The sequence below is a fragment of the Tetrao urogallus genome (genome assembly GCF_951394365.1).
Source record: "Tetrao urogallus genome assembly, chromosome: 1".
Classification (NCBI taxonomy): Eukaryota; Metazoa; Chordata; class Aves; order Galliformes; family Phasianidae; genus Tetrao; species Tetrao urogallus.
The window spans coordinates 159,563,193-159,575,778 of record NC_136813.1 but is presented as its reverse complement, the minus strand read 5'-3'; the positions used below and the strand labels follow the sequence as shown (position 1 = coordinate 159,575,778).

At 41.2% G+C, this 12,586-nt stretch overlaps 1 protein-coding gene across 7 annotated transcripts in view; it reads right to left on the bottom strand.

The window, feature by feature from the left end:
* Nucleotides 1–12,586, bottom strand: part of GRIP1 (glutamate receptor interacting protein 1) — a gene marked incomplete at both ends in the record, with an annotated part of 306,122 nt that overhangs the window by 198,353 nt on the left and 95,183 nt on the right. For 5 of the 7 annotated variants that reach the window (XM_079548296.1, XM_079548301.1, XM_079548303.1 and 2 more), the window contains one exon: nucleotides 12,168–12,300. The exons of the other annotated variants lie outside the window; for them this stretch is intronic. In XM_079548296.1, coding sequence (XP_079404422.1) covers nucleotides 12,168–12,300 — 133 coding nt within the window. Of the gene's footprint in view, nucleotides 1–12,167; nucleotides 12,301–12,586 lie in introns of those variants that run through there. 7 annotated transcript variants of the gene reach the window in all.

The following is a 12,586-nucleotide window of genomic DNA, read 5'->3' as shown; positions in this document are numbered from 1 at the left end:
TTCAAATGAGCAGCCAATTCCACAAATCTTGATGAAATAAACACCAATGTACAGGAAAATGCAACCACTGCGAACACGTTTTTGAGAGAGCCTTGTTTCCCACACAGCATTTACCAACAAAACAAATCTCACCACGCATTTTAAGATGTATGGAAACATCATATTCAAATCCAAGACCACAAACTGAATAAAAACAGCTGAACTAGCAGATGCAAAGGCTATTTGAATTTCACTTGCTGGGCTTCCTCCCAGGACAGCTTCCTATTTACACCTTTTTCACTTAGCCCTTACCTTAAGGCATTCCCAGCTGCCTGGGATCAAGCCTAAGGGCAGGCCATATACATTGCAAAGTCAAGACTTTCTGTCAGATCAGCAGCCCTCACAGCTGCCTGTTAGTCACATCTTTCTGTTTTGCAGAGCTGCACACCAATTGCATTAAGATAAGTAGGTAAAAAGAGCAGCAGACAGCAACAACACTTGTGCTTTTTAGAAAGAAAAGACATACTGCGGGCCACAAACAAGAGCGTCCCATTTTGTATTAATACAGGACACGCACAAACCTATGTACCCATTATTTTTAGTCAGAATGTGAAAATGCATGTCTCTTACCACCTCAGTGTTAAAGTGATCATAGATGGGATGTGTTACCTTCCCACCCTTTGCGATATGACTGCTGAATTATTTTCTGACAGAATTGCAGGAAAAATTCTTTCTTAAATTGCACATCCACAGGGTACCCTGCACTGTAACTGTACTTCTGGTACTTTGAAGGACATCAGAATGCAGAAAGGGCTCGAGGGTTTGTAGGGCTGTAATTCAGAAAATTCATAACATTTCTACTTTAGAAAAACAAATGAAGGAAAAAAAAAAATCAACAAGAAAAGATAGCACAGGTGTGGTAGAATGTAATACCAAAAGGTGAGTTCTCTCACTTTAATATTACCACCTAACTTCTACCCTACACTAGGGTACTAATCCTTGTTACCCTACTAATCCTTGTTACTGCATTAGTATAGGCTTCAAAAATGGACAAATTTCCCAAATTCCCAGATGTCAAAAGTTAAATCCAGGGGCCTGACAGACAAACAACCTGGTCCTGTTCTGCGAAGCGCTGATCATCTCCACTCACTGCCACAGTAATCAGAAGAAAGTAAAATTCACCCAACCATCACAGATCTCTCAGCATTGCCAGTTCCTTACATTCTTTTCTCAATGTAGCTGTGCATTTAAATCATATCAACTGCTAACAACAAAATACGAACACTATTTATAGGAACAAATTTAACTGCTCATAGAGAAGTGATCAGATTACCTTCTGTAGGTTGCTCTAAATCAGGTTTAATATTTCTTCTTATTTTTACATGTTTCCATTTCAGTTAGCAGTAGTTTGCATATATCTAAGGCCATAAAGCTGCTACATGTCATCCACTAACGAATCACATAAGATATACTTCATGTTATCACTAAAGGGAGGCCACTCACCAAATCTACATTTTCCTTACCTGCAAATCCACAGATAGTTTACCAGGGCATGAAATACCAACATATTCAAGCTTTCTCATAAGTGACTCTAAGCAATTACTTTCACTGATTTTTCAAATATTGTCTTTCCAATGAGATACTGTGAGGAAGATACAGGGTTCGAGCATTTCCCAAAGAGTAAATTTAAGTTATCATCACACAGTGGAACAGAGTACTGCCCTGCCGTCTTTTCTCCTCACACTGTTGTAAGCCTCTGAACAACAATGCAGAACAACAGCACTGTATCTTCTTAAGACTGTTAAACCAACAGCTAATAAAATTCATTATCATTTCATTATTTTCAGTATATCATTTCACATATCATTTCACTATTCAAATTCATTATCTATCACGAAGAAAATAACCCATAGTGAACGTACATGTGGCAGTAGAAGCTCAATTACCTGTAAGACACAACAGACCATAGGCTGCAATTACAACAACTTTGCACATCTTTGCTAAGCCTCTGGAAACAATTAGCGTGGCATCATCAGTTCTGCAAAATTCACAGCCATTCAGATTCCTCACACAAGTCCAAGAAAGAAGTATCGTTTTCTATCCACCATAGAAGCAAATGCCAAATGCTGAACTGCAACACAGGAATCAAGGACTCAGGTACAAAATGGTAGTATTCTGTACTTTCTAAATCCTTCGTGTTCCAGTTGGAGCAGCAGCGTTTCAAAGGCATGGCTGTGCTCTTCCAAGTAGAGAAGCCCTCCCTGATTTCCTCCATTACCTGTAGTGCAGTGCCAGTTACTCTCTGCCTGATTAAGGCACCTAAGATGTACAAAGACTGGGAGAGCAGAGAAGGGTTACCAAAAAACCACACATCTAGATATAGCTATGTTTTTGTAGTTACGCTTTAAAGTATACCAGGAAAAATACATCATTAATGTCCTAAGCTGGAAAAGACTTTGGTTTTTTCCACACAGGTTGTGGCAACAAGTGAATGGTAACTGGTGGAAAAGTGCTGGGAATCCCTGAGCAACTTCTCTGAAAGTCTGGGAAGTGCAGGTGAAAAATGGGTCAAGGTATGGAGGGTGCACTTCAGAGACAACCAAACTGTCACTGAAATCCCAGAGTCTTCAGAGAGGCCAGTGGTTCTGCGATCTTGCTGCATTCCCCTTCACTTAATTATCCATGACCAGCCATAACCACCCACCTCAGCAGCTTTAGTTTCTCCATTTCAGAATTTTACCCCCTTTCCCCTTTCAGCAATGAAATAAAATGTAACATTTTAATGACATGCCACATTAAATCCCACTACTACCCAACAGAAAATCCGTGTTCTTGCTTTCTGAATTGAAAATGCCAGTGGACAGACTTAGATTTACTGACAACTGACTTGAGTGCTGCTTCTACTGGAAGCACTCTGCCAAAGATCCAGGCTCTGTCCCAACTTCCCTTCACAGGCACCATCTCATTTTCCCTAAAACAGGCTTGTCAGATGTGACATCCCTATCAGACAGTGTGGCACACAACCATTCTGAGTGCTGTGCATTCAAAGCTAACGCAGCTGGCTCTGCAGTCTGCAGCTTGGGTCATTACCCATATGTGAAAGGAACTGTGTGGTCCACACAGTTCCTACAGGGCTTCTACAAATGTAGGAGTATGGCTAGCTGGGTCATCGGGGCTTTAAATCACCTCCTCCTCTAACTGGCAGGAAAAAAGGCAAAAAAAGAGTTTGTATCACTGTGCATTTTAAATACACACTATTCAGTGTTTCCTGTATTTATTTGTTATTTTTTAATAGTGTTTGCTGTCAGTTGACAGTACAACTGCATTGAGTGAGGAGTTTCCCCCCCATCTGTTATCAAAATGGCACAGACCTGAGCAACCACAGAGCTTGTTAAACAGACCCAAAGGCACAGAACTTGCTAACAAATTTGAAAACACAAGTTACTGATCTAATACTCCATGTAGCATCTGTGTGCCTTTGGTTTCACTTTCTTTTTTGTGGTTTAATTCAAACAGCATTTTCCCCAGATCCATATTTAATTTTCTTCTCCCTTCTGTCTTCTACTGTCCTGCTTTTTTCTCCAAAGTTCCTTTTTACAAAACCACAGAATAACTGAGGTGGGGAGGACTCTCTGGAATTCCTCTAGCTCAAAATCCCTTCTCAGAGCAAGGCCAGCTTTGAAGCTGAATCTGATTTCAAAGGCAGACTAGGTCGCTTGCAGCCTTTATCCAGTTGAGTACCTGCAAAGAGATTTCTTGCCATCCCAATAAACATCTTCATTCCCATCTTGCTTGTCCTCCTTAATTCCACAACCAAGAATGCACACAAGGGTATTACATGCATCAGGTCAAGCTCAAGTCTGGCCCCTGAAACACAGTGTCTGATGCCCTATCTCCACTGGTGTCTCCACACTCCATGTGGGAGATTATCTTATATAAGGATTAGCAAGTACAGAACAGACCGGGCAAAACTGAAGGGCTCCGACTGCTGGAGGAGCAGGCAGCCACGTCCTCAAACTCTGCAGAGTCAGGGGATCCCCCACCTCCTTTTGCACCCTGCTGCTCAATTCCAACTCGGCTCTTGATTGCCTTTAATGCACAGCTCACCCCTGCTGCCTCTCACAGCTGTTCAGAGCACCCTAGGACTGCAGGTAAATCAACTTGGTTCCTTCCCTTCTCTAACTGCTCATGTTCCATACTAAAAAAATGCCTCAAAGCTCTATTGCCTGCAGTCAGATCCTGTGACCAGTCACCAACAAGTACATTCACCATCATGAAACAAAGGAGCCTTTGGTTCATCTGCATCATGCCCCTGACACACTGTTGAGAAATTTCCACTCCAAAACCAATAAGCTGCTGTTCCCTTTTCTCTACTATATACATGTACACACAGAAGAATAAAAAAGCAAACAAATCTAAGTGCCAGATTAAGGAATTCTTAGTGAGCCTCAGTTTGGCCTCCTTTTTACACATGCCTTACAGCAGAACCATTAATCACCTGAGCTACTCTTTCACTTGGTCTCATTTAATGCCTCAAATAAATGACTTCACCTGAGAAATTGTTCAAGACCTCGTTTTCCCCTCATTGCTCGAACTGGAACTCCGTGCCTTAGCTCCCACACAGTATTCAAGCCCTTCTCTCAGGACAGGCATTAATTTCTCCCTGGGAAAACCTTTTTCTATGGTGCTCATCACCATAGCATCTGAGGGCTTAGCAAACACTAATTTACTTTCATGGTGTACCAGTAAAGGAGAGGTGCCATTAACCTCATTTCACAGGTGGAGAACTAGAGCAGAGGGAGATTATCATCAAAGGTATGCGGTAATTTAGAAGTTCCAGCCTGAAGTGCCTTATGGCTGAAATTTCAGAGCAGTTAGGCTTATATAATTTTTACATACACAAACCATGCTTCCCTTGGCCTGCTACAGCAAACCGTACATCAAATTCAATCTCTTAAGTCAGGTCTAAATGAAGCAGGGATGGAGCAAGGCCCTGAGCTCTGCTTAGGCCACCTGTGAGTCCGCCACAGCTGTGGTGAAACAAGCAGATTGCTCTTAATTGAGGAATCATTAAAGCAAGGCCAAATGAAGGTTCTGTAGGCAACCTTAGCTCTGATGGTCTTCAAATTCTACTTACATGACCTCTGCAACAGTCTTCTATGCTGGTTTGCATATAATCTGGTTTGAGAGGGAAAACAGAAAACCTTCTGAGAAAACGTAGCAGTGTCGAGATGTATGGGCTGTCACAAAAAGATGACTTCCTGTGTCAAGGATGTAGAGAAAAGGAGAAAGCTGGAGCCAGGGGCAGAACGGGCTGCTGCACCCAGCTCTCCCCCTGCTGTGTCTGCACCTCTCAGCTCCTCCCAGGCCCACTCTTCTCTGCTGAGAAACATTTTTAAAAGTAGTCTAATGCTTTCTGTACAACACAATTACAAAATATGCTTTCTATAAGTAACAGGTGTTTATATACATTCTGATGTATATGTTATTAATATTTTATTATTATATATATTATTATTATATGATGATTATGATTACATTATTATTATCTAATTAATTATAACTGCTGGGGTGCCCTGCTGGAAAAACAGCAATAACTCAATAAATGCTTATAAAGCTCATCAACAAGGGCTTGTATCGTTGTTTCCCTCTTTGTTTTACTAATTAAATTAAGTTCTGATTAAGAACTGATAGCCAGTATTAAAGCAAACATGTCAGGAGTTGCTTTAACCTTTAACTTTAATTGCCAATGATGATGAGGAGACTGTCGGACGAGATGATCTTATAGGTCGTTTCCAACCTTGTGATTCTATGATTCTGTGATTCTAACCTCTCATTCTCTTTAATCTTAGTTCACAAAACTCAACGTCTTGTTCACTTCACAATATCCAAGAGAGAACAGAATCTTATCACTAAATATTCACAATGCAAATTGATGAATTAATGATTAAACATGTGAGCTTACACATCATTTCAGGAAGCAGGAAGCTGAATGTTGAGTGGGACCCAAAAACAAATAAAAGTAGCATAGTTCAATACTTGCAGCTGCTAGCAGGTAGAAGATACTTCCTGTAAAGAAATAGGTAATTCATGTCTCATTTTTTCAGTTACTTGAAGGAAATAAGCTGGTTTCCCTCAACTCAAAGCTTCACCATCTCTGCTCTGAGCTGCACCTAGAGCCTAAGGGCCACTTGCAGGAGAGCCACAAATTGTAATTTTAAAAAGCAATCCTATTCTGAATAAACTTAAATTGGCTCCTGTACCACTGCTTTAGGAAAAAAAAAAAAAAAAAAAGTAGAATTTGTGTAGCATGTTTCATAGATAATGAAAATATTTCAACAGAACCCGAGCTTGCGCACAAGTATGCCTGGCTGGAGGAAACACATTGCCCCAGTGCTGCAGGGAAGCAGAGGTGTAATGCCTTGCAGACACACCCTGAAGCTGGGGACAGCAGCGGTGCAATGGAGGAAAAGAATTCAATTATCTTTGAATTTATGTAAACAATATAATGCAGCTAAAGCTACTATCCAAACAAGCATCTACAAACATGAGCCCCATCCCGAGAGTTACAAGCTCATTTAACTAATATAAAACAGGAAATGAGTAAATTAGGATTTAATTTATGCACACTTCTTAAGGGCTTGGAAGATCTAAGTAATTTCATTGGATGCTCAAGAGCTGCTTACACTTTATAATGCATTGCTATTAGTTTCCTGTCTATAAAGTAATAATAATACATAATTCTTCATTTCTTGGGTTTTTCTAGTAAGGGTGCATTCACTAATGACCATGACAAATGAGACAGCAATTAGAAATGGTCACATGTAAAACATGCACACAGTTCCTGAGAAGTGGCCCTTTGTAAGAGCATGGCTGTCATGAATTACAACACTATGCCTGATGCAATGACCACCTGCTTAAGAACAGAATCTAACATGCAAGAAGATGAAAAAGCAGCAGAAACAGGAGGGTACAAAACCTTTATCTGAAGTATTTGAATTTTATCCAGTGGAAGATGTTACAACTGACACTTGCACAGAGGAAATTCTAGCCTACAAGTCAATGAAGATAATTTAATAACTTGCTACCACTGTTGTTTCACTGGCAGGTCTGTGAATGGGACTGCTGATACTGTCTGACCTAGCAATAAAGTTTTATTGGAGTTGTCTCATTTATTGCCATGCCTGGCTTGCAAGCCGACAACCAGATCACAGGAGAAGTCTCTCTGGATATGGGTGTCCCTTCTCATCCCATCCAAACTGCTGGCACTGGGGTTATTGAGACCTCAAGAAGTGAGGTCTCAGTAAGTGACTCAGGGAAAACAACAGAAGTATTGATAAACTATAATCTGTTAACATCAATTTCCAGCAATCCTGGCTCAGCAATCCTGAAGCAGTCATTAAACACAAGGAAATATTAAACTTTAACAAATTTTTTAAGAGGATTATTTTCATTGTGCTTTCAAGGCCTGCCATATTCTCTGCTCAGGTTCTTCTAGCCTGCAACCAATTGATTACCTTTAGTTTCAATGAAAGCAGAGCTTTTACTATTCTGACAAGACCGGATTAGGTAAGGAAGAAGAAGCAGCCCCAACACACACATCCAAACACACAGCAGACTAGCAGTATGCATTTCCTGGGAGATGAAAAGCTGTTTGTGAAATGAAAAGTAGTCGTTCTCCTCACCCTTTCAGATCAATTACCATCTATGCAACCTGAGCTAGAGATATTCAGTGCCCTTGTCACCACACTACTCATAAAACCATTAACTCTTCTAACAACCCCAATCAAATCAATGAGATGAGAGCAAACAAGAACAATTTGTGCCCATTTACGAAATGGAGACAATTTGAAAATTAAGACTGATGCTGCTACTTGCCACAGCACTAAAAGCCACATTGCTTCCCTCAGTGCTCTGTTGTAGTGCTATTTCAGTAGTAGATCTCTTCCGTAAGTATTTAACCCAGTTTTAAAGCAACTCTGGTTATGAAATACAAAGACATTTGTTAGGAAGATTTTGGCAGCTGTGGGAGTTTTTGCACCATAACACTGAGTCATGTTGGAGAATAATGCACAATCAGAGCAAGGGGAGTTCTTCTGCTGACATAATGCCAACCAGTGCATTATATATTTCATATCGTTCTTACTCCCAATTTCAATCAACCAAGAGGATATCTTTAATTCTGAGTTACACAGAACATTCAGTTTTTCCTTTTTGTCTTATTTTCTAGGCTTGGCCATGAAGGCCAAAAAAAGAAAAAAATATCACCAGTACTTTGGAGGCAAATTGGAAGAGATTAATATTCTGAAAGTGAGGAAACTGATGATTCTCATACAAGGCATCAAAGTGATGATAATACTTGTTAAAGGATTAAAAAAATACGTCATATAAGATATAATCTCAAATAACTAGATGAAAGTAAGCATTTACTGATTAAAAAAAGAAAAACTGATCTGAGGAAACACCTGTCTAACATTGGTATACTTCAAAACACACTTTGAAGGAAAAAATTAAAACTATTAATTCAAAGTAAAAAGGTGAGAGAGAAAATATTACATGACTTTTTCAAAGATAGCCTATGGCGAACTTCTTTGTCTAAACTATCAGTGCTCTTGTCAAACAACGTGTAAGAGACCTTGACAAAGGATAGAAGAAAATTATTTGTGTAAGTCCATGAGTGACTACATGGAACATTTTGAGGGACAGAGCTTAAAAACAAGAGAAAGAAAGAGAGAAAAAAAGAACTTTTGGGTTAGAGGGAGTTTACTAATAGAATTCTTTATGCATTGGTTTTTGAGATCATTCTTTCATATCTTCATGGCATTGACACCAAAACATTTACACCAAAGGAATATACTGCTGACAGCATGCTGCGAGGACCGACAGAGGAGAATCAGATGAAAATTGAGTGTCTTTCAGGAAGAAATGGATGACAAACATGAAGTAACATAAATGATACAGCATCTGTTCACAGTAAAGTAGCCTGGAACCTCCTGGGCAACGTTTTTTTATCATCGTCTCCAAGCTCCCAAATCTGTTTCCATTCCACTGGAACAAAATCCAACCCTTTTCAAATGTTTTGTGAAGACTTGAGGCTGCAATCAGACTGGGGCTTGTGTTTGTTTTGGTCAGAGGTTGCCAGGCTGGCTCCAAATACATCCTCCCACTCAAGACCAGGCTGTAACTCAGAGGCCCTGGCAAAGCATCCCAACTTCTGTGGAAGGACATATGCCATTTTTGGAAATGGGCCAGGCAGCTATGCCACACAACAGTCCTGCCATTTGCTGTCAGTCCCGGTAATGGCATAACAAGGGCCTTGTTCACGCAAAGACTCATTAAAAGGAGCAGGTTGAGAGGCAGTGCCATAACGTTGCATGAGTCAAATACTTTTTAAAGCACTTTAAGCAATAAGCACCAACTTGTCCGAGCAGCTTGAGCAGAAATTTCATTGCCCATTATGTTCACAGTGCAAAGCCTCACTGAAATGAGTATGATGCCTGTGCTACTAATGTCAATACGTGTTTGTGTATGAAGATTATTATTTTAGCTGTTCTCACACTACTTGGCACAGAAAGAGACTCTCAGGAAAGATAAGAGAGCTGATGTTGCATGTCAAAGCCAGGATACCCACTGAACTGAGCCTGCATGAATGAAATGTCCAAGCAAACAGACGTCAGAGCGGAGTCTCTTTTTCATTCAGGGAGCTTTGGGTATTACTGCACCAGTCTCACCTCCTGCATCCCAATACTACAACTCTTTTGGTCCCCATGGCAAAGCTTCAGAGAATTACACACGGTGTACCTAATGGGGAGCTACAAAACCCAGGGCTGAGGACAAACTAAAGTCACCTTTTCCTTGTGATTCCCAGAGGCCCACTCTATTTATAACTTTGTTTTGTTTCTGTTTGATCTTTTGGCTATTCTAATGCACTTCCTCAGCTTTTCATTAATTCCATCTCCCTACAGCACCCTAAGCAATACTATGTATGGGAGGAAGAGGGAACAGCAAGCCCACAGAGCAACTGGCTCAGACAATCTCCAAACGCACTCTCTAATTGGTTACATAGCTCATAAAAGGCAACCCTTTGTGAGGGATGGGTGACAATGCAGGGAGAGAGAGCAAAACCTGAACAAGCTCCTGCTCTGCTCGGTTGAATGAACAACAGGTCTTTGATTTCATTAGCTCTGATATTTGGAGAATCATACCAATAAGTACAACCTTGTTCTCAAGCACGCATCCTTCAAGCATACAGAAGTGCAGAAGGAATGGCTATTAAAAGCTCTGCAATTACTCTAAATTTGCACTTAAACAGGATAATACCAGATCATAATTACATTCAATATAAACACTTCATTGTCTCCATTACATGAAATCCAATTTCATGACAGCAAAATTTCACCAGCAGCATCCTTTCACATGTACACACGGGTTTCAGCAGATGCCACACCTACCCAACCACAGCAGCACACGGAAAGAGCGGACAAAAGAAGCCCTGGAGGAGGAGGAGTTGTGTTTGCTGTACTGTTTGCACAGGCTCCCTGATGAACACGGTTTGAACCTCCCCCGACACACTCTGCATTTGTAACTGTGAGAAGTTGCAACTCCTCGTGCACCCAACTCTGCAGGACCGTGCATCACGCTGCCTGCTCAGTGCCAGCCTTATGACCACCAGTGAAAACAACACTTCAAAACCAGACATGCACTCATCCAAACTAAAATGCTTCCAACCCTCATGGGCTGAGGGGTGCTACATCCTTTTATTTTCTAAGGAGAATAAAATGAAAAATCCATTAGACATTTGGCTTGCTCGCAGTGCCTTACGTTAAATCAAGAGTAATAATTTATTAATCAACATACAACAAATCCTTATGACATGTGACAGTTCTGCGAGGGGTTTTGCTTTCTTATTCAAAAGATCTTCAGCACTAACAATCAGCTAGGGGAAATACTTTGACAGCCTGCTTTGACACATTCCTTTGTATATTAAAGCAAAAAAAGTTATGTGCTTTCATTGACTTGTATTATTTCCACATTTTTCAGTGTTAAGTAAATTTTTTAGTCCTTGTGTATTTCATGCCAATATGATAGATAGCTGCTATGATTGTAGTGCCCCTGAAAATAGGTTTTTCTCATAAAAACTCAGTCCTAACAACATAAAGGTTATCAGCATAGTACATTTGCTTTGAAATGGAAAAAAGATAAAGAATGTTTAAGGGAGAACTGCACTAAAAAAATCAATCACTCTATATTAGTTTACTTTCGGAGATGGGCAATTGTGGTGCATTTAAAACCAAGAGGAAAATCTCTACCTTCAATGTTTTCCAGAGAATACAGCACTCTGTTGCTGTTAAGCACAGCCACGTTCACTATTTTATCTGAAAACAAATGGAAGATTCTTATTTCAGCAAAATGGAAATGAAGCTGGATGGCACAAAAAGGATGTGACAGCCACTCCAGAAAAAATAAATAAAAGGGAAGAAAAAGCACATCAAACTTCAGCTGCTCAAAAATAGACAGCTTTGCTGCAGAGCTCCCACACTGCTGGTCAGAACAGCAGAAAGCTTTTATAAGGATCACCGAAGCCTGCCAGGTGCCGAGCACAAACCCAACGGACGCACGTTTTGCAAAGGGACTTCACAACTTATTTGGGTTCGGGGTGAGCTGCTGCAGCCACGTGACCGCCACCACCACCCCACCTCATGGGTGCTCCCCAACAAAGGAGCCCACAGAGAGACTTTCTGCAGGCACGGAGGGCTGACTCTCGCTCAGCAGCATGCATTAATCACCAACTTGAACCCACCAATGAGAGATTGCTGCCTCTACGCTGCTTTAAAAACACCCACAGTACAAAGGCATCCTACAAGGGCGACCACCAGCCCATCCGTTTTCAAAGCAAAGTATCTCACAGCGGCTCTCCAGCACGCAGACTCAATTAACTGCACCTGAAATATTAACCAGGCTGACGACCCTGCTCACTTTGGGAGCTTTGTGCCACTTCAGCTGTTTCACACTGGTCATCAGCAGCCACAGACAGACAAATCTATAGCCGGAAGCTTTCATACTTGCACAGGGCTCAGATTCTAGAAAGTGGGGAACGCTGGTTGGACTTCAGGGTGGTTTTGTTTATAAAGAATCTCACAAATGTAGCATCACAACTAAAGGAAAGAAAGGTTTCGCAAAACACTTACTTCGAAAATGTTCAGAGGCGTAATAATAGACATCCTCATAGCCCTCGTGGTAATCCTCCTCCGGGCGGTACTTTTTGCCTTTCCTCCTCCTCGACCTCCGTATCTGCTTGACGAAGCCCAGGAAGCGCTCCATGGCCTCAGTGCCCGCTGGCAGCCCCCCACCTCACACAGAGCTGTCCAGGCACAGGGCAGCAGCCAGCACTGCAGGAACGCCGCGACCTTCCACCATCTGGTACCATTAAAATCCCTGATCTCAGCTAGGGCTGCAAAGCATATTGTTTCCCCCTCCTTTAAAAAAAAAATAAGAAGAAGGTGAGGGGGGGACTTTATAAAACCTACGGACTGGAATATCTCAACATAAAAATAGATAAAGGGCAGAAACACTGAAAGGACAGGAGAACTGAGGGTTGCGAGCAGTT